General features: G+C 54.7%; 1 protein-coding gene across 2 annotated transcripts in view; it reads left to right on the top strand.

Moving 5' to 3' along the window:
• The window catches only part of RET (ret proto-oncogene), a 54,559-nt gene that overhangs the window by 3,951 nt on the left and 28,668 nt on the right, over positions 1–21,940 (top strand). For both annotated transcript variants that reach the window (XM_008519603.2, XM_070567363.1), the window contains exon 2: positions 21,457–21,720. In XM_008519603.2, the coding sequence (XP_008517825.2) occupies positions 21,457–21,720 (264 nt within the window). The remainder of the gene's footprint in view (positions 1–21,456; positions 21,721–21,940) is intronic.

The following is a 21,940-nucleotide window of genomic DNA, read 5'->3' as shown; positions in this document are numbered from 1 at the left end:
CTGCTTATCTGCTAGCTCACTGTATCCTTCTGAACCCCTGGGGGGGGGTGGGGGGGGGTTAGCCTTGTTTTCTCGTTTCACAGGTGAGGAAACTGTGGCTCCTGTAGCCTGTGGAGAGGACTTGGTGACTCCCCACCCCTGGTTCTCTGGCTTTCAACAAGCCACTTCTTTGGGCCAGCAGTGGTGGGGACCAGGAGTGGGGCTGAGGAGGGGTCCTGGGAGGGAGAGGTGGCCCTGAGCTCACTGACCCATCGGTGACTCCCCTGCTTGGGGCTCCAGGGACCCTGGGGACAGCCTGGCCTAGGTATGAGAGTGAAGTGTGGCGCTGTGCTCTGACACCTAAAACAGGAGCTTCTCTGGGTGAGACTGCTGCTTTAGCTGACATCTGGGTGCCCTGTGGGTGTGGGGACACCACCAGGCATGGCCCTGTCATAGCTGGCCCCAGGAGAGGGGCATGTGTGCTCTGGAGTGGCCCTTGCACCCAGCCTCTACCTGGGGACCCAGCACCTGACAGAAGCTACTGTGCTGGGGGGGGGGGGTGGGAGTGAGGCTTCAGGCGGCATGGGTGCGACTATGTCTCCTTACCCGGGACAGGGCTTGCCTCCCCAGGGATCCAGAAACCGGGCACCCAGGAAAAAAGGCAAAGTTGGAGAAGTGCTCCCCCCACAGAAGCTCTTCCTTCCATCCTGTGGAAGTAGCTACATTTCCACCGTGGAACCCCCTCCCCCTTCCTGTGGGTGTCGGGGGAAGGACACTTCCTGGTGTGGGGGTTGTGCTCAGGCTCCTAACCTTGACGGCCACTCAGCTTAGGCCCCTCATGTTGTAGTCCTCCTCTCCCTCCTTATTTCTACAATTGTTTTTCTGAGTGAGTGGCTTAATAGTAACAGTAACCATAATAGTTTTCAGCCCACAAACACTCCTGGAGGGACCACCTGCAGCCTGGGGAGATTCTCCAGGGCTACGGATGCGCTTGGGGAGACAACAGAGGGCCCTTTGACCTCAGAGCTGTCACTCTGCAGGGAGGGACAGACAGTAAAGGAAGCGCTAAGCCATCACTTATGTCAAATGTGTATGTGTAACTTCAGGTACAGGTGCATGGCAGGAGGCAGGCTGAGGGTAGGGTGGGAGAGGGCAGTGGGCCGCCAGGCAGGGAAACGGCCCTCTTGTCCGTGGGTGTAGGCTGAAGGGGGATGATGGCAGTGGGGGCTCTTCTGTCTCCCTGGCCGTCTCTCTCCCCTTCTCTCCCACCCTCTCATTTACCTCCCCTGGGTGTACAAGGGCCCTCTTCCATGCTCTATGGGCTTGGGGTGCTTCGGCCCCTAGAAGGCTGGGCAGTCAGTATAACTCAGAGAGGTCAGGCCCAGAGTGTCCATCTGGGCGCCTGGGGACAGTGCTTCTGGGGAGCCTTGAAGGGGTGAGAAGGGTCAGTTTTCCCAGAGCCCACCTGGGTTTCCCTTCCCCCCACCCAGAGTAGCAGCCCAGGGCTGGTGGTATTTGGGGACTTAGGGGAGGCTTTGACTCCTGAGGCAGGGCTCCACCTCATCTCTGAGGACCTTAGAGGATGGGGCCCTCCAGGGACCAAGGCTCCAGGACACTTGGGAGCCCCAGTGGACTGGACCCTCCTCCTGTCTTCCCTCCCTCCCTGGTCCTCCCAACGTCTGCCTTCCCTGAGCTCTAGGGTCAGATGAGGCCTGGGCTTCCATTGAGCTCTGGCCTCACAGCTAGGTAATTGCAGGAGCCTCTGGGACCCTCTCTGCCCCCGAGGCTGGAGCCTATGAAGCCAGTGGATCCCTGAGCTATCCTCAGAGACCCTGGACAAGGCAAGGGTGGGGCAAGAGGTGGCAGCAGGCTGGCACTGTTCCCTTGGCTTCTCCACCATTGGAGCTGATGCCCCCTGGAAAGTGGTTGTGGGGCAGATGACGCCAATAGGACCTGAGGGCAGCAGTTCAGGCACCACGTGGGCCCTCAAGGAGAGCAGGTGGCCAGCCCTGAGCAAACACCGCTGTTTGCTTTAGCCTTGTGGGTGGTTCCACAAAGTATAGCAGCCAGGGCACTATACAGAAAGGTCACCTGTGCACCTGGACAGGTGTGTGCCCACCTGGTGGGCCGGCAGGTGCAGCCTCTCTGTGACATCAGCGATGCCCAGTGGGGGCAGAGCTGGGGCTCTGCAGGGCAGGGTCCAGTTCTGGGACCAGCTCAGGGGAGATGCCTGTGCCTCTGCCGGCCTAGGTCCTGGGGGACCCAGCCGCCCTCCCAGATTCAGGTGCCGGCAGCTGCACCTCATCACAGTTTTGAGCCTCCGCTCCTCTGAGACATGGGTGCTGATGTCTGGGTTCTGCAGGGCCCTGGGCTCCAGAGAAGTGCCTGAGGGGTCAGTATGGCATGGGAGGGGAAGGCAGGGGAGGTGAGGCTTCCAGCCCTGCACCAGAGCACCAGCCCTGACCTGCACTCTGATTGGAGAAAGGGTTCTGCTGCTAAAATAAGTCACAAAACCCCTGGCAAGATCAGGGTCATCACAGTGGTTCCAGTGCCCCCCATGTGCCTGTATGATTGCCAGAAAATTCTAGTGATTCTCACTCTTCCAGAAAGGGAGAAAGAAAAAAATGTAATTTCCTAAAATTGAATGAATGGCCTAGAAAATGCTGGGAGGATGTGCTCCATATGCCAGGACTCAGAGTGGGTGAGTGTGGAGGGTGAGCTGGGGGTGCACAGAGTGACGGTAGGCATCTCAGTGAAGGGAGAGAGTTCATGGAGTTTCTTCCTCCAACTTGTCTTGCCAGTGAAAGAGGCCAAGACTTAGAGAAACAGTGAAAGAGAGAAGCCAGGGGGCTGGTCCTGGTTGGGCATGGGCTTTCTCCTCACCCATCATTGCCTGTGAGGTGTCCACTGCTTTCTGTTCTCTCCTTTCTAGGGAGGAGAAAGGGTGGAGTCGGGGAGCAGGGCTCCGTCCCAGCCACCACTCAGGCATGCGCAGCTCTGGCCAGGTCCCTGCACAGCCGCCTTCCTCTCCTCACCTGTGGAAGCAGCGTCAACATGCACATAGCGCTGTGGGGACATGCTTAGCCACCAGGAGGGGTTGAGCCTTGTCAGTGGGTAGCCTGTAGGTGGTCATTGCAGGCCACTTGTCCAGCAGGACCACAGACATGACTCCATAGAGCCTTGAAAAATCTTTATTGAGGCCCACTCGAATCTTCTTTGCTTCCCAGCCTCCCACCCACCTGTATCTATAAGGGGAAGCGAGACTGTACTTGGTAACAGAAACCCCCACCATCTCAGTGACCCAAGGCAGTCCATTTGTCTCCTGCTCATGGCGCTTCCTGTCAGCCACTCCATGCCTGGCTGTGTGCATGGAGCTCTGAGCAGCCAGGCCTGGAGGGGCCCAGGGCTCTATGCCCATTTCCATGGGCTGGAATCCCGTCACCTGGCCCTCTCTCTGCAAAGGAGGCCTGGGGTGCAGAGGAGAGTGAGGCAAGTGAGGGGGTGCACACTGGGGCACCTGCACGCGCTTCTGGGAGTCTCCTCTCCAGACTTGCACCCCTGCTCACGGGCTCTTCCAGCTCTGCCCCTACAGGGCGGCACAGCAGGGCCCTGTGTCAGAGCTAGCAGCTGGGGGTGCGGCAGAATGGCATGGTAAATAATTACAATTTACTTTTTTTTATTGAGGTGAAATTTATGTAATACGGAATCAACCATTTCAATGTGAACAATTCAGTGGCATGTAGTACATTCACAGTGTTGCATAGGTGTCACCTCTGTGTGGTTCCAAAACATCTTCATGTTCACAAAAGGAAACCCCATATCCATCAGGCAGTGCTGCCTCCTCCCCTATCCCAGCGCCTGGTAACCGCCTGGTAACCACCACTCTGCGTCCTGTCTCTATGAATTTGTCCAGTTTGGACCTTGTGTATGGCATCTTTTACGTAGCATAATGTTTTCCAGGTGCATTACATTGTAGCATATGTCAGTACTTCGTTTCTTTTTAAGGATGAGTAATATTCCGTTGTGCATATAGACCATGTTTATTTGTCCATTCATCTGTTGATAGACATTTGGGTTGTTTCCACCTTTCAGCTATTGTGAATAATGTTGCCATGAACATTCATGTGCAAATACCTGTGGGAGTCCTTGTTTTCAGTTCTCTTAGGTATGTTGCTAGGAGTGGAATTACTGGGCCATATGGTAATTCTATGTTTTATTTTTTGAGGAATTGGCAAATTGTTTTCCATAGCAGCTGAACCATTTTATATTCCCATCACAGTGTGTGAGGTTTACAATTTTACCACATCCTCACCAACCTTTGTTATTTTCTGGGTCTTTACAAAAATTATAGCCATCCTAGTGGGAACAAGGTGATATCTCATTGTGGTTTTGATTTGCATTTTCCTAGTGATTAGTGATGTTGAACATCTTTTCGTATGCTTGTTGGCCATTAGTATCTTCTTTCGAGAAGTGTCTATTCAGGTCCTTTGCCCATGTTTAATTTGGGTGTCTTTCTTTGTTGGGTTTACTTCGCTTTATCAAATCTCCTCCAAGTATTACTGAGAAGCGGTTTCATCCAGCAGCATGTCTGTCAGTGTCTAAGCCCCAGATCCCTTTTGAGGAGACCATGGGTTCATCCGATGTCTTCCTGTGGAGGCTGAGTCACCATGACCTCACTGGGACCCTGCGGACATTCTCAAAGACTTGGACCCTAAAGCCACATTGAGCTTCAATGTCCCAGAGCAGTGTGTGTGAGACGCTGTTGTCCAGGGCACCCTATGAAGGCTGGAGGAGGGAGGGGTGCCAGGATCCAGCCGCCCACCTAGCCCACCTGACAAGGCAGGACTCAGCAGCAGGGGAACCCAGGGCTGCCCTGTCTTGCTAAACCTCAATCCAGACTCTAAAAATAACCAGGCAGATCCAGTGTAAGTTGATTACCATAATTGCAGCTGTGTGATGTCATGCTGCCAGTCCCGTGAAGCCGTTTTCCTGGGACAGTGGTATGTGCAGAGGCAGGGCCCACCCCTCCCTGCACCCAGAAGCTGCACAGGTACCTGGGCCTACATGGGGCAGGAAGGCCTTGACTGAGGGGTAGTGGGAAGGCTTTGTGGGCCCAGGTAGATCTGATTCCAGAGTTGGGGGCCGGAGAAAGGAGAACCAGCTTCCGTCAGCAGGTGCTCTGTGCCTGGGCTGTCCCAGCAGAGCTTCCAGGGAGGAGTCCCTGTCCATATTCACAGCTGGGAACAGAAGAGAGAGGCCGAGTGCTGAACCCGTCTCACAGCGAGGCTGTGGAGGGGCCTGGACTTGGGCCCGACTCTGCCCTTGTCTTTCTGCTTCCTCCTGTTGTGCTGAAATCTCTCCTTTGGATCTAGGCGCCTGTCTTCTTACCTTATCATCAGTGGCCAAGGAGGACATCTGTGGTCCTAATCCTCTTCTGGCCCAATGTTCCTTATGCCCCAGGGGCCACCCAGGCCAAAACTCACCCCAATTCCCATCATGCCCACTGTCCTGCCCCTTGGCCCCTCGTCAGGAAGGTCATTCCATGAATGCTCTTGCACAGATGTCACACTGACTCATAAGGGAATCAGAACTTAATCTGAAAGAAGCCTCAGCATCAGGTGCAACTCTCTCATTTTACAGATGGGGAAACTGAGGCCCAGTGGGAGTCACGAGTTGTCACATGTTGCGGAGGCATCAACTGAAGACTTGGTTGCCATGACCCCTTCTCCACAGGTCCACTCTAGCCCTGGAGTTGGGTTTGTTTTTACTCTTGAAGTTGAGGTCTTGATAACAGCATCCAGATGCAGGTGGCACGTGTCCCCACACCCTCTGTCTGGGCTGCAGTGGGCCTTCAGGACTTGCTGACTTGTCTGGCCCCACATCCATGCTCGGCGAGAACCTTCTCTCTCGGAGGCTTCCCCAGCTCTCCTCCCTCCACCTTCCCAGCAGGGCGGAGCCTCAGGCCTTCTTTGGAGCCCCCACAGCCCTGGGGAGAGCCCGTCTTCTGCTCGGAGACCGTAGTGGCCTGCCCACCGTCCACCCTGGCTGCACCTCCCTCACTGGCAGTGGGAGTGGGGAGAGGAGAGGACAGCAGGCCCGAGGCTGCAGGGAGAGGCCACAGGGGGCTCCCAACAGGAGCACTGTGACATCCTGAGCGTGCCCCACGCAGGAGGGAGTGCACACTGGGGACAGGAGGGCAGACCGGCTCAACTGGAGTCCTTGAGCACCTGAGACAAAGGGGCTCCCTTTAATAGGGCCGACTTGGCCCCCTCTCTTCCTTTCAAACTTGACAAGGAGGTGCAGCCAGACCACAGGCTGGCCCTCCAGACCCCCTCAGGCTGCTTCAGGGCCCAGCAAGGCCCAGCTCTGACTGACAGGCTGCCGTGGGCTTGTGGAGACACCTTTGTCCTGGTCACCCCATGTGGGTGGCCCCATGTGGGTGCCGCTCTTCTGGCACTGCCCTGACCCCCTCCCAGGACGTACAAGTCATGGGTCACCATCTATGTGCAAAAGTGCTGCTCTGTCCAGACTTTGCCAGACCCACCTCCTCAAGTGTTTGGTGGTACTAGGACCCAACAGGGGGAAGGGAAGGACCCCTCAAGGCTCACTTCTGTGTCCAGAGGGGATGGGTGTGTCAGGCCCCAAGCATGGGTGGGCACCTGGCAGTCGCTCCCTCCACCCAGGGCAGCCATTACTTCGTCTGTCCCCGTTAGGCGGGAGCTGCCTCAGCAAACTCCCACTCGGTTATGCCTCCCTGGCCTTCACTCCATTTCTCTGAAATGTTAAAGAGCGAATTTATGCAAGGAAACTTTTAGGGGCACCTACCTTTTAGAGGAAGCTCAGGGAGGCCATGGATGGTTATTTATGGCAGCATTTTCGGCCTGGTCTGCAAGCAGATGGGTAGGTGGCTAGGGGTCCTGGGTCACAGTGCCCTGGCTTCTCGACATGTGTGCACAGCTGTTGCCGAGCAGAGGAACCCAGTGGCCACACACACTGGCCAGGAGTGACCCTCATTCTGGCTCATTGTCTGTGTGGCCTTGGGCAAAGTACTTAGCCTCTCTCTGCCTCGGTTTGCCCCCCTGTAAGGCAGGAATCATACCTCTGGCAGTTGTGTTGATTAAATGGGTGATGTGTGTGAAGCACTTAGAACAGAGCCCCTCATGAAGAATGCACAGTAGAAGGTGCCCAGTTAATGTTGAACGTGGGCCAGAAGGGTGCTGGGGGGTCAGAAAGGATCAGGACCATCTCTGTTCCAGGAGCTCAAGATGGGTGGGTGACAGATGTGTTTAAGTCTGAGTCATGGTGCTCTGCTGGGTACATGAGGGACAGTTGCCCAGGCAGAGGCACCAGGGTCAAAACCGATGATCTCCTGGCCCGTCACCCCCAGGCCGGAGCCGGCACACCCGCAACTGCAGTCAACTGGGCTGAGGGACACAAGAGCCCTGGAGCCAAGGGGGCCTGGTGACCCGTACACGGTCATCAGCAGGCCACTTGGGTGGCCAGTCTTTTTCCAGCCAAGCCTTGCCCCGGGTAAGAAATTAATTGTAACCTAATTGGCAGTTTCCTTTGCATAGAAGCCGGAAGGAACTGCCAGCGAGGCTGGTGATTAACTGGGCAGCAGCTGGGAAATCACATTTGGGCAGGAGTGTCCGTCATCTCAGCAAGGCCACTGCAGCTGGTCGGGGTGGGTGTGGAAGTGTGGGTGGTGGCCGCGGGTGCATGTTGGATGCAGCCTGGGACCCAGGCCCCCTGGAGCAGGAGGCTGGGGCCTGTGGGCAGAGGATGAGTGTGGGCTGCTGGCTCCCCAGCTTCTGGGCTGCAGATGTCACTTGCTGACCTCACTCCCCCAAACCTCAGCCGTGCCCCCACCCCTTCCTCACCCTCAGCAGAGGGCCACATGGATGACACAGGGGTGTCAGGGCTCTGGTTGCAGTTCCACAGTGAGTGCGAGAGGTGAATTCTGGGCTTCACTTTCCCAGCATTGAATGGGGAGAGTGATGTCTCTGGCCTACAGAGAGAGCTCAGGCGAGGTGTGTGTAGAAGAGCTTTTCACAAAGGAAGGTAGAGGAGTGTGCCTGTTTGTGCGTGTGTGTGTGTGTCAGTGGTACCTCTGGGTGAGGGCTGACCCCCAGGTCTCTCCCCCATCCAGTTGCTCTTCCTGGCCACCAGCCACCCTGCCTGGCCAGGGCCCAAGAAGATGGGTGTCTGGGGAGACACTGTACCCCACATTGGGTCCCGTGCCCTCCCCCACAAAGGACCACACAGTGGGTTAAGGCTGGAGGGATGACGATGGGAAGGGCCTTGAGAGCTGTGCTGTGTGTGAAGCCCCTGACCAGACGGGTGGGCAGGAGCCCTGGGCTCTGTCCCAGACAGAACCTTCGGGAGCATGGAGAGCCCCAGAGCTCATCCTGGGAAGCCCAGGCACCCAGTGTGTGCCAGGATGGCCACTCGCTCCTTCCAGTGTGCTAGGCCCATCCAGCTTGCCCTTGCTGTATGCCCAGCCCAGATCAGAAAAGCTACTCGGTCTTGTGGCCACAGTGGCACAGGCTGCCCACTAAGGGCTGCTGGCAGCATTTGGGGAAGGAGGAATTTAAGACTAGAACTGAGGCTGCCCTGCTGTGATGGTGATAGTGTCCTCATTGAAGTAGCTGGCTCTGGCATTTGTTGAGTGCACAGTGTATGCACTAAGCTGTCCTTCTGTTGGGCACACTTGCAGAGGTCAGAGTTTTCTTGAAGGGTTTGCAGACAGAGGCTTAAATTTAGGGCATCAGGACCGGGACAAGCTGTCAGATTTCCCCAAAGGAGGGATTGGCTTATGAGTAAGCACAGCTGAGCTGAGCCGGGGACCCATGAGCAGAGGCAGCTGGTTCTGACACTGAGGCACCTGTGGAGCATCAAATCCCTAGAGCCTGCCCCAGGCCTTCCCTTCACACCTGCTCTGTGCCAGACGTCAGGCAAGGTTCTAGGGATGCAACAGTGAGCAAGACAGGCCCAATGCTGGCCCTGTAGGCCTTTACAGCACAGCTTTCCTCCCGTGGCTTGTGTGGGCCAAACCTGGCAAAACTGCTTTCGTTTGCAAGCCTCAGGATGGCTGGCAAAGTGACAGTGGTAATGGCAGTGATGGTGGTGAAGGTGGTGATGGTGGTGATGATCGTGATAGTGAAAGTGGTGGTGGTGGAGGTGGTGGTGAGGGGGGTGGTGGGGTGAAAGTGATGATGGTGGTGATGATGGTTGTGGTGGTGATGGTATAGGTGGTGCTGGTGATGGGGGTGGTGACAGGGGTGGTGACGGGGATCGGGGAACGATGGTGATGACAGTTGTCCTGAAGATAGTGATTATGGTAGTGGTGATGGTGGTGATGGTTGTGGTGGTGTAGCCACCTTCACTGAGCTTTACTGGGTGCACACTGTTCTGAGTGCATTATGTGCACTGAGTCATTTTAGCCTCCCACTGACCCTGTGAGGTGGGACGTCTTAATATCCTTGGATACAAAGGAGAAAACTGAGGCACAGAACTTATGTCACTTACCCAGGCTGGTGCCCTCCACCCCACTACCCAAACACTGTGTTCTCCATTGCCCCCAGATCAAGTCCACAGAAGATCAAGTCCACCTCTCTTCTACCAGGTTTTCCAAGTTCGTGACCTCTTGGCCTTGCAGAGCTGGACTTCCTGTCACCAGCCAGTGTTGCTGCTTTCCCTCTCCTCTGCCTTCAAGGCCAAGCCCCCCCCCACCCTGCCAGAGCCCCTCAGACCACCCTCCTCTCATCCCTGTGTCCTGCCAGGACTCTGTAGCTGGCCTCTAGGACCATCCCTTCCCACTCTGGCCTCTGATTGCCCGTCTGTAGGATCCAGGCCTGGGCCCTCCCAGCTCACCCCAGCCCTCCTTCTGTCGCTCAGTTCAGGTATTTTTTCAGAAGGGGCAGTTTAGTTTTGCCCGAGTCCCCGAGAGATAGGATTATTTTTAAACTCTGCCTGAGCAGCCGATAAACACAGCAGGGCTGTACTGAACCAACAAGGCACCACCCCACACACCGCACCACACGTAACAGATGTGCCCCCGGCCCCACAGACCCACACTCACTTCCCCCACATACCACACTCTCCCTGTGCACGCCACACACACAGGTGGGCATGGCTCCTGAGACCCAAGTCCCCACAGGACTCCTGGAGCTGGCCTCCCTCCCTCAGGCCGTCCTTAGTGCCCACAGTGCCCTGCCCAGCCCCCAGCCCCAGCCGTCTTGGAGCCACCTGCTCCAAGGGGAGGATGCATTGGGAAGGTGTCCCCGTGCCCTTGCAGGGCATCCGGAGGCCTGGGATACTCGCTCCCCTCAGGGTTTGTCTCCTCCTCCACCATCCTCAGCCCCCGACCTCTGACCCCAGCCTCCTTCAGGGACACTTCCCACCCAGGATTGGGGTCCTTTCAGATAGGGCAGCCCACATCTGCTCAGCAGGAAAGTGTGTGACAACACAGGTCCACCCTGCTGACCTGGTGCTGACCAGGCTCAGCCTGCACTGCCACTGCATCCCTTGGTCAGGGATGACACTAGGGAGGGTGCACATGCCCCCCCCCCCCAGTCTGCTTTCCTGATATTCCTGCTGGGGCGGGGAGCATCTCAGTGTCACCAACCACAAGATCTAAAAGCTGGGATTACTTGCAGGGAAGGGACCAGCTGACCTGTGAGCCTAGGACCGGGAGTGGCCAGGAGGCAGTCAGCCTGTGTGTCTGTTTGTCTTTCCTGCCTGGCTTGGGGTCTGCCAGAGCACTGAGGACGCATTCACTGTCGCTTTTCCAGAGGCAGGTGAGCAGCAGGGGAATGGGCACCCCTTCTTTCTGTAGGATGCTCCCCAGGGTCCTAGGAGGGTGTTGTTGAGAGGTGAGGCTGGGAGGCCCTGGGCTGAGGTGCTCCTGCCATGTGCCAGGGTTGTAACAGTTGTGTGGACGTACCTCCCACATGGGGAGGTGTCGAGCGCCTGCTCAGCCCCAGCTATTCAGAGTCACAGTGGTCGGCCTGCTGGGCCTTCCTCTGTGCTCACGGGCAGCGTGGCTGAGGAACCAACCCCTCCAACCAGGGCTTGCACCGGAGCAGAAGCCTGCCCTACCTCTCCTGCCTCCTCAGCAGGGCTGGCCAGGTCCCTGAGCCCTCTCATCTCAGCTTCCTCATCCACAAAATTAGGTTAATGGGAGTAGCCCCCAGGAGAATGTGATGGTGCAGGCGCAATGAGGTGGATGGGTTGCTGTGGTGAGAACAGGGCCTGGCGTCAGAGCATCAGCCTCTGCTTCTGTTAGTGTCAGATTAGTGCTCTGAGAGTTAAGAGAGCAAAGGTCAGCGAGGTTGGGGATAGGGCCTGGGGGTAAAGGCTGAGCTGAGCAGGGGCTCACCTGAGAGAGACAACCTGGGAGGCCCATGCACCCAGGAGCCCTGGGCAAGGCTGGGTGAGTGAGCACAAGGCCCAGAGCCAGAATCTGCAGTGTTGGTGCCTGTGGGGAACAGAGGCCCCCTGAGACCCTGGCACCTGTGTGCTGTCACGCATGCAATGGCGAGCTCCTCAGCCATTCAGGTCTCTCCTGTGCCTGGTCACTGTGGTCCTGTGAGTAACTGGCAGTCGAGGCTGGAGCCATGGCAGAAACCATCAGTACCCAGGTATTTCCGTGGCCCGTGGCAGGCAGCCAGGACAGCACTGGTGGGAGGCCAGATGAGACCAAGAACCTGTGGTTCTGTTTGGCCCTGTTCTCGCTAAAGATAGAGCTGTGGGCACATTTTTAACAAATAAAAAATGAAAACAAAAGCATAAGTAGCAAAAGGAAAAATAGATAAACTGGACTATATCGAAATTAAAAACTTCTGTGCATTATTGGACACAATCAACAGTGAAAAGGAAACCTATGAAATGGGAGAAAATATTTTCAAATCACATATCTGATAAATGGCTAATATCCAGAATATATAAAGAATTCCTACAATTCAGCAGCAACAGCAAAAAACCCAGTTCAAAAGTGGGCAAAGGACTTGAACAGACATTTCTTCAAAGAAGATACACAACTAGCCAATAAGCACATGAAAAGATGTTCAGCGTCACTCATGATTAGGGAAATGAAAATCAAAACCACGATGAGATATCACTTCATACCCATTAGGATGGCTACTATCAAAAAAACCCAGAAAATCACAAGTGTTGACAAGGATGTAGAGAAATTGGAACCCTGGTGCACTGTTGGTGGAATGTAAAATGGGGCAGCCACAATGGAAAACAGTGTGGAAGTTCCTCAAAAAATTAAAAATAGAGCTCCCATATGATCCAGCAATTTCACTTCTGGGTATATGTTCAAAAGAATTGAAATCAGTCTCAAAGAGATATTTGTACACCCACATTGATAGCAGCACTGTTCACAATACCCAGAAGGTGGAAGCAACCCAAGTGTCTATTGAGGTATGAATGGATAAATAAAAGGTGGTATATCCACACAATGGACTATTATTCAGCCTTAATAAGGAAGGAAATTGTGACACATGCTACAACATGGCTGACTCTTGAGGACATTATGGTAAGTGAAATTAAGCCAGTGACAAAAAAAACAAATACTGTATGACTCCTCATATGAGGTCCCTAGAGTGGTCAGAATCATAGAGACAGAAAGCAGAATGGTGGTTCCCAGGGGCTGGAGGAAGCAATGGGGAGTGGTGAATAGTTCAGTTTTGCAAGGTGAAGAGAATTTTGGAGATGAATGATGGTGATCGTTGCAAAACAATATGAATATATTTGATGCTGCTCAACTGTACACTTAAATAAGATGGTCAATGTAATGTATATTTTTTTTTAAGAAAGATTTTTTTTTTTAAAGATTTTTATTTTTTCCTTTTTCTCCCCAAAGCCCCCCGGTACATAGTTGTGTATTCTTCGTTGTGGGTTCTTCTAGTTGTGGCATGTGGGACGCTGCCTCAGTGTGGTCTGATGAGCAGTGCCATGTCCGCGCCCAGGATTCGAACTAACGAAACACTGGGCCGCCTGCAGCGGAGCGCGTGAACTTAACCACTCGGGCACGGGGCCAGCCCCAATGTAATGTATATTTTACCACAGTTAATAAAAAACTTGGAACTCCGATCCCCTTTTACACCTCCCCAAATTTGTTGTTTACAATAGGGCCTCCTCTGATCTGTGCTCTTTTCCTAAAAGCAAAATTACATTATAATCCCTTGCAGAAGCAGCTTCCAGCTGGGGTAGCATACCAATTGCAGGGTGTGTGAAGCATACTGCAGGGTGGCCCTGCCTGTGCATGCACGCGTGTGTGCATGCGTGTGTGTGTGCGAGCACACATGTTGGCTAACACGTACCAATGGGCAGTGTTTCTCAGCCACCAGTAATCACTTCCTGAGCTGGGGTCAGTGGTTTTGTTCTCAGCCTGACAGCTGTGTGCTCAGCACCAGCCACCAGCCTCACCAAGGCCAGTGCACTAGAGGGCACTGCGTGCCCCACACAAGTCTTGTCATCCTGCTCCTGACCATCCACCTGTGGTCTCCACGCCCGGCAGATCAGCCAGAATATCTTAGCTGAGTCTGATCTCACCCCCCTCCTCACCCCACCCCTATCCTGTCCTGCTGCTCATCTCCTATCCCAGATTCTGACCATTTTCCCAATGTGCCCAGCCATTTCACACCCCTTTTCAGGAAACCGTTTATTTATTAGTTTGTTCCTTCATTGATTCATTCATTGGCTCACTCATTAGTTCCTTCTTTCAGCTCATATATAGGGAGTTGGCCGATGGTTGCTGGAAGGTGGTGCCCAGAAGAGTGGGGAGGAGGTGAGTTGGGGGGGCAGATGGGGCCTGACCCCTGGTGAGGAACAGTGTTTTATTCTGCAAGCAGTGGACAATTAATGGAGGGCTTCAGGCAGAGGGTGACATGATGTGACTGACCTTGGCTGTTCTGAGGCAGGTGGCCTATGGGGTCGAGAATGGGCCCAGGGAGATTGGTTCAGCAGCATGGTGTCCTCCAGGTGAGGGAGGTAAGGGAGAATGGCAGCTAGGGCTGGGGGCAGCAGAGGGCAGTCTGTGGGTTGGTGTGAGGGGTAGAAGACAGGAGGGCTCAGGGTAAGTCTGCAATGTATGGCCTGAGCAGTGAGGTGGGTGGCCTTGACTGGGGTGGGAAGAATGGGAGGAGCAGGCCGGGGTGGGGAGGCTGGGCTGTCCTCTAAGTTAGACTGAGATGGGATGGATGGAGCAAGGCGGTGGAGATAGGCATCTGGCATTCAGGACGAGGTCAGGACTGGTGAATGTTGTGGTCAGCAACACAGAGGTGGTAATTAAATCCATGGGGCTGGCTGCCATTTGGTAGGGGGGAATATGGAGTGAGGACAGGGAGCTCCTCCTACCTAGAGGATAGGCTGATGGGGAGGAAACCAGCACAGGAGGTGAGCAAGCTGGCTAATCGACATGAAACTGGAGAGCACCAGCCAGGAGGTCCTAAAAGCAGCCACAGAGAAGGGAAATCCAAGGCATGACAATTAGAATGAACAGAGTTCTCGGCTCCAGTAACAGAAGCAAAAAGACAGCAGAATTGTGTCTTTGAAGGACTGAGAGGAAATAACTCTCCTGCAGAATTCTCTACCCAGCAAAAGTACCTTCCAAGAATGAGATAAAAGCATTTAAAGAAAAAAAGAAAAGAAACGCAAGACCCAGGTTCACGTTTGCTGTGAGGGAGGTAGAGTGGAAGGTGGGGACACGGGAGGGTGCCAGCGTGGCTGTGTCCTGTTAGGTTGGCCAAGGGTTCATGGGTGGTTGCTGTAGTGTTTACTTTCAACATAAATGTTCTGCAAAATGTCTTCCTTCTATCTATCAAATATTCAACTAGAATAAAGAGAAAACGTGAATGGATATGGGAGGAGGCTCCATGGGGTGGACAGGCCACATCCTGAGAGGGTGATGGTGCCAAGTGCTGAGGCCTGAGCCCCAGATTGGGGCTGGAGGGACCCCCCACAGGGACAGCTGGCCTGCAAGGGGAGGGGGCCACCCTCCGGAGGAGTCGTGGGGTCTGTTTTCCATTCCCAGTGAAGATGATGGCATTAGGAAATCGTCTGTTAAGGAGATTCTGCTGGGCCATAATAAAACTGTCATCTGCATGGTCTGGCACTTGTCAAGGGTGGGAGCCGGGGCTGCCCGGTGAGTTGATTCTGCAGGAAGGGCCTGCCCTGCACGTAGACGTGGGTGCTCCTGCTAACCCCACGCTGTTCTTGGATCATACCACTTTACAACTTGTTTTCTTTCTTACAAGCCCCAAATTCCGGGTCTCATGTTGCAGGCCTAGGACATTTTTAGTTGTTTGGGGCTCTGCATTTCCGTGGCAGAGTGACCACAGTGAGTCACTGTGAGGACAGACCCAGTGGTGAGGTGAGAGACCAAGGAACCCACCCAGGCAGTACCTGCCCCATCTGGACTGGCGTGGTCAGATGGCTCACATCCACCACCGAGGGCAGCAAGGAGGTTGAAGGAACTCAGGTGAGCTGAGGACCAGGGCCAGGACCAGGCTCAGAGCATCTGCAGTAAGTGAGCAGGAGAACAGGGGTCGGGTAGGGGGGGACGGGACGGACAGTGAGTATGTAATAGTGTGAGAGAATATGTGTATGAGTGTTTGTAATCGTGTATGTGTGTGTGAGAGAGAGGTATATGTATCAGTCTGAGTGCAATCAGGAGACAGGTCCCACACAGCAGGAGAAGTTAACATAAGAGTTACTAAGCTGTGATGAGAGCTCTGAGGGCTGAGGGAGGGAGCACCCTCCCCAGGCTGGGGTCAGAGCCCACTGGAGGAGCTGGGTTGCAGCCCACTGTGCATGGAGAAGTCAGCTGGGTTGTCTGGGCTAGGGCTGGCCCACAGTCCAGAGGCCACCAGGAGGTGACCCTCCAGGGCACAGGGGAACCCAGGCTGTGGATGGGCATACAGAGGGGTCTGTGTCTGGGAGGCTTCTGGAAAGTGATCACTGGGCTCTGATATGGGCTGCGTGTTTTAGGCATGTGGCCAGGGCAGAGCACACAAAATGTCCCCACACTCCTGCCCAGGCAGCAGGAGCTAGAGAAAGCAAGGTGTTAACCAGAGAAGAAGCAAAGCCCTTGTCTACCTGCAGCGTCCTCCCCCGACGAAGCTCTGCTTCCTGCTCACTCGTAGGAGGGTACTCAAAGTGTCCTGTGTGGGCACGAGAACAGGTGCACATGTGACAGAGTGTGTGTAAGAGCACGTGTGTGAGCGTGTGCCCACATGTGCTCTTGTGAAGGGTTGAATGATGAGAGGCAGCAATGCACTCAGGCCTGCTTCCATCTGCATCTAAATGTGAATAAATTAAACATCCCACCCAAGGATGGAGCATGGGAAACTGCCTTGCCAGGCTATGAGAAGGTAAAGGGAGAAGCAAAATCCTGGCCGAGCAGCTGCTTGCCCAGGATGAAACCATCGTGTCCAGCGGCGAAGGCACAGCCACCACGGTGGGTTTACCTGTAAAGGAGCTGTTGGAGGAGGCTTTGCTGGGAGCAGGACAGCACTTCACCCCTGTTGAACGTTCATCCTCTTTTCCCTGCTGGGATTGGGCAGAGTGGAGCAGATGGGGTCTTGGGCTGGTGGCCTCAGTGTCTGTTTCCATCTCCTGCATGCCTGTGTGTGTGTGCGCTCGCACGCACACACCACGGGGCATGAGGGTTCCTGGGGTCTCTCTGAACGTTAGCAGTGACTTGGGCCTTTGGCAGGTGTGCCATGAGCCATGCAGGACTAGCCCGTCCTGTGTGAGGAAAGGCCGGCTCCTCACCTCTCGGCGTGGTACCAGGGCACCAGGGCATCCTGAGGACCCAGAACCACGAGGAGCCACTGGGCATGACTCTGGCCAAGCCTGTCCAGGCAGAAACGTTACACTAAGTGTGGGGGAAGGATTCTGTCACCCTGTGGCATTCAGAGGTGGAAGGCGGGGGTGGGAAAGTCTTTACAAGTCCTGCTGTGCTGACCTAGCCAAAGTGCCAGGGGCAGCTCTCATCAGAGGCAGGTCTGAGCCCCCCAGAAGAAAGGTGCCAACAGTGAGGGGCAGTGGGCCTCCTGGTGGGCTCAGTGTCTGCCCTTAACCTGACTTCCGCTGCCACTTTGTTAGCCATTGTACCAGACCCCAAGACATAGAACCTCCAGCTGTTTGACATCGTTAAGGCTTCTCCCCTCCCAGCCTCAGTGTTCTTAACTGTGAAATGGGGTAGTGAAGCACACAGCAGTTGTAAATCTGAAGTGAGAGCTTCGTACGGTACATACCTGTGCAAAGGTGAAGCCTGTCTGCACCTGCACTGACTGCTCCTCCTCTTCCTAGCATGCCCTCCTTTTGTTCACAGTTGGAGAAACTGAGGCCCAGTGGAGGCCAGCCTGCTGTAGAGGCTGCACAGGCCTATAAAACTGGACACCCACGGCCCATCCTGGCCTCTCCTCTTTCACCCACTGGGATGGGCTACATCATTTGTGGGGCCCAGTATAGAATAAAGATGGGGGCCCCTTGATCTAGAATTATGAAGAATTTCAAGACAGTGATAACATTAAACCAAGTGTAGGGCCCTTTGGGACTGCCCAGGCTTCTGCCTCCCAAGGCCGGTCCTTCACCCACCTCCTCAGTTCCCAGCCTTGGACCATGTGTTTTTCTATCTAAAAGTGTTTGTGACAAGGAGGAGCATTAAGGCGGCCATGCCCTACTGCAGGGACCACCTGGGAGGCATTTTAAGTGCGTTTAAATCTGTTTCTGCTCATAATCATTGCCGGAGCCACAAATCCGTTTTGGCAGCAGCAGACTGGGCCCCACGTGGATCTTGTAGGGCTGGGCTCCGTGAGATGAGCGCTGGCAGGGCCCATTCTCCCCTGCACATGTGTTCTGTGTCGCAGGGACTGGACTATCGTGGAGGTGGGGGCTCTCAGGAGCTCGGGCCCATCCCACCTCCCAGTGCCTGGACCACTAAAAGTGTGCACTCAAGGAGGCCCCCCGAGATGAGGAGCCTTGTTCTGGTTCTGTTCCTATCTACTGGCAGGTGGGGCTCTCTGGGTGGAGCATCTCCCCCCTGACAACACCCATCTGCTCTTCTGAAGCCCCTAAGTGTCACCACAGCTGCCCCCACAAGGCCCTCCTGGCTGGTGGCCCCAAGGGCAGCCAGTTCTTATACAGCTGCCCAGGGCCAGGATGTGTGTCCTGAGAGAACCAGCCAGCAGAAATTGGGTTGCCTCTCATGACAAAAACTTGGTCGTCACACAGCATCCACTGGCTGGTGCTCTGAGGGCAAGAGCACAGACCACGCCTCACTGTGAAGGGGTCAGGCACACTGAGGAGAGCTGGGGGCCTGGCAGGCTCTGGAGCCACAGGCTTCCCTGGTCTGGGTGCTGTCTTGTGGCCCATACCCACCCTGCCCGCCCCCAGCAGAGTTCCCTGCGGCTCTGGGAGTTGGGCCCACTGGGAGCACCTCAGATCACTGGTGGTTGGTGCACGACCTTCTGCCAGGGTGGGGAGGAGGTCAGCAGTGCTGGTACTGGCTAAACCCTCTCCCAACGGGTGTGATGTACCAAGCCTGGGCTGCCCCCAGCCACCACCCTTTGAGGCCTCTAGGAGTTACAGTCTCTTTGTGACCAGAAAGGTAAACTTCGAGACACTTCAGGGATGCCTTCCACTGCTAGCTGGTGTTCCTGATCCCTCAGGTCTTGGTGGTGGGGCAGAGCCTCTCCCGGCAGGCAGGGCCACCTCAGCGGGGCCCCAGGCCAAGTCAGCTGAGGGTGAAGGGCACGCTGCTGCGGGCTCGCCCGCTGTGACATGAGCTGAGTGGGCTGGTGAAGGATGTGCCTCTGGAAAGGCAGCTTTACGAGTTGCAGTTCTCTTGTCTGTGTGTGTACCCTTGAGCAAACAGAATGACTTTTTATTCTTTCTGCCTCAGTGTCTGTATCTGCAAAGCGATGATCCCAACAACTCCTCGTCTGGAACTGTGGGCAGGATGGAGGATAAGTGCGTGTCCCTGGGGGTTTGGCCTTGTGCTCTCTTAGAGGCAAGAGCCTCCCAGAGCCGTCCAGCGGGGCTGTGCTCACCCCCGACCCGACCTGTGAGAGGCAGCCAAGACTGCAGTGGGCCAGCCCCTCTGAGAAGGTCATGAGGGTGGGTCATGGTGGAGGGAAGGGAGACTAAGTCTTCCTGTCCATGGGACAGTGAGCATCAGCTTCCTGGCCCCTTTCCCAGCCCCCCACCAGAGCTCCCCTGGACCCTCTGACTCAGAACCTTCATGGAATGTTGGAGGAAAAGGAAACTTGACTGTTGCTTGTGATTGAGGCCCGTGTTATGGGGCTGCAGTGCTGTGCCTGGCTCTGATCCCCCTTCTGAGTCTGCCTTCCCAGACTCTGCTGTGCTTGGGTGCCATGCTGGGTGCAGTGGGGCGATGCCATGGGCTGGGCACCCCTCTGATTTCTGTGAGGGAAGCTGGGTGGCCCTGCTAAGGAGGGCAGGCCCAAAGTTACTCTCCCAAGTAGGGGCTCTGGCACATTCCTGGTAGGAAGTGGCTGCCAAACTCCATCAGGGACCCCTCTGCAGCTGTCCCTCCCCTCTCTGTGGGTGGGGAGACACCCACAGGGAGTGCTCCTGTCTTGTCTCAAGAGCCTCGATGATGAGGAGTGTTGTTAGTGTCCCTTTTGGGCCAGGTCTTTGGCTTAACCAGAGCATCTCTGCTCCCTCCTCTCGCTCCCTCTCTCTCTCTCCTCCTCTCTCTGTCTCCCTGCCTCCTTCCCTTTCTTTCTCTTCCCTCCCTCCCTCCTTCCCTCCCTCTCTTTTCTCTCTCTCTCTTCCTTCCCCTCCCTCCTTGGTGGCCAGGCCAATCTGGCAGGGCAGCATCCACACTGGGGCAGACAGGACCAAAGGCACACTTCCCTCCAAGTTGTTGTTCCCAGCCTGGCTGCCTTTGAGGTTGGCTGCCTTTGAGGTCATCCTTGGGAAACATTCCTCAGTGCAAGCAGCCTTCCAGTTCTCTTACTGTTTTGCCACTTTGGGATCCTGAAAGTCTTACCTGTTCTCTTCATCTGACTGCAGTTGGCACTTGATTGTTTCCCATACCTGAGTGTGTCCTTGAGGACCCAGGTGGCCCCAGGGCTGTCTGCAGACGACCTGCTGCTCACCCTCACGGCCGTGAGGAAAGTGGGATGTAGGTGATTGAAAAGAGAAATTGATTACACACAAATGCAGTATTTGTAGTGTTTGCTTTGTGTGTGGGTATTTTTTTTGTGCATTATAGAGTATATTTGCAAATTTTTGATGGTTTTTAAGCATTTTTTGCCTATTTATCCATCTTCTAAGAAATTCTTACTATTTTTAAAAGTTTTTTATTATGAAAAATGCTGAACATACACGAAGTCATCAGAGTCGTAGGATGAGCTCCTGCATGGGCTCGCCCAGCACAGCCATGGTCCGCATCGGCCTTCCTCCTGGCATTTACAGCTCTACCCATGGCTCCTCAGTGCCCAGTTCTTTAGGCAAAATTTACATAGACTGAAATGCACAAATCTTGGCTGCACATCATTGACAAATGGATGTGCCCATGTGACCCACACCCCTATCAGGATATGGAATCTTTACATTCCCCAGAACATTCCCTCCTGCCCTTCCCAGTCTGTGCCTCCCCTGACCCCCAACAGGTAGCCGGTCTGGTTTCTGTCACCTAAAATCAGTCTAGAATCATGCCACGTGTATTCTTTTGTGCTTGGCTTCTTCCATTTAGCATGACGTCAATGAGATCTGTCCAGGTTGTTGTGGGTATGGATGGTTCATCCCTTTTCATTGCTGCATAAGATTCCGCAGTGTGAGAGACCACAGTTTGCTTGTCCATTCCTGTCCTGAAGGGCATCTGGGCTGTTTCCAGTTCTTGGCTATGAACAACACTGCCATTTGTGAATAGTCATTTGATGGACATATATTTCCGTTTCTCTTGGATAAATGGAGTGGAATTTCTGGATCAGATGGTAGGAGTGTGCTTAACTTCAGATGAAGATTTATTAAAGTCCCTTATTCATTTTGGGCAAGTATTGCTTGCTTGCCTTGTCTGCCAGCATCTTATAAGCTTGAAAACTCTGGCTCCAGGTGCTGTGTTCAGAAGCCTGGGGGAACTCCTGGCTCTGTGTGCTCATGTGCTTGTCAAACAGGTAATTGAGATTGGTTGTGCAATGGTTGTATAATGCCTTCGCTTCCTCCTTTTTATGTTTCCATTTTAAAGCAGTGTATTTTCAGCTAGCATTTAGCTATACAAATAATTGTGTGTTGATGTTCTTAGGACTACAGATGAGAAGATCCTACTAAGGTCACAGTTTTAAATTAGTGATCTTTTGGGGGAGGGGGGGACGTCTACAAAACGCTTTTGTCAAAGTGTGAAATAAAGCCGCTGGGGAGTGTCTGCCTGGGAGCATCCTTGGGCTCTGTCACCACCCCTCCCTCCCTCACGCGCTTCCCTGCTTCCTGCAGCCCCTCTGGGACTCTACTTCTCAAGGGATGCTTACTGGGAGAAGCTGTATGTGGACCAGCCGGCCGGCACACCCCTGCTCTATGTCCACGCCCTGCGTGATGTCCCTGAGGAGGTGCCCACCTTCCGCCTGGGACAACACCTCTATGGTGCCTACCGTACGCGGCTGCACGAGAATGACTGGATCCGCATCCAGGAGGACACGGGTCTTCTTTACCTTAACCAGAGCCTGGACCACAGCTCCTGGGAGCAGCTCAGCGTCCGCAGTAAGGAAGCAGCCCGGATCCCACCCACCTCCCCTTGTCTCATCCCCCAACAGCCCATGTCACACCGAGGCTCAGAGGGTGGTTTCCCCAGGACTCCTGCTGTGTGAGAGTGGAAGCAGTGGGATGAGGCCGGCCTGCCTCTGTGTCCAGCTTGGCGAGGGAGCCAGGATGAGTGTGGGGGCCACTGATAACCCTGGGCCTTCTGAGGCTGTTGGGATTT

The sequence above is a fragment of the Equus przewalskii genome, chromosome 1 (genome assembly GCF_037783145.1).
Source record: "Equus przewalskii isolate Varuska chromosome 1, EquPr2, whole genome shotgun sequence".
NCBI lineage: Eukaryota > Metazoa > Chordata > Mammalia > Perissodactyla > Equidae > Equus > Equus przewalskii.
The sequence above is the reverse complement of the archived record's forward strand: the minus strand, read 5'-3'. Positions and strand labels throughout refer to the sequence as shown.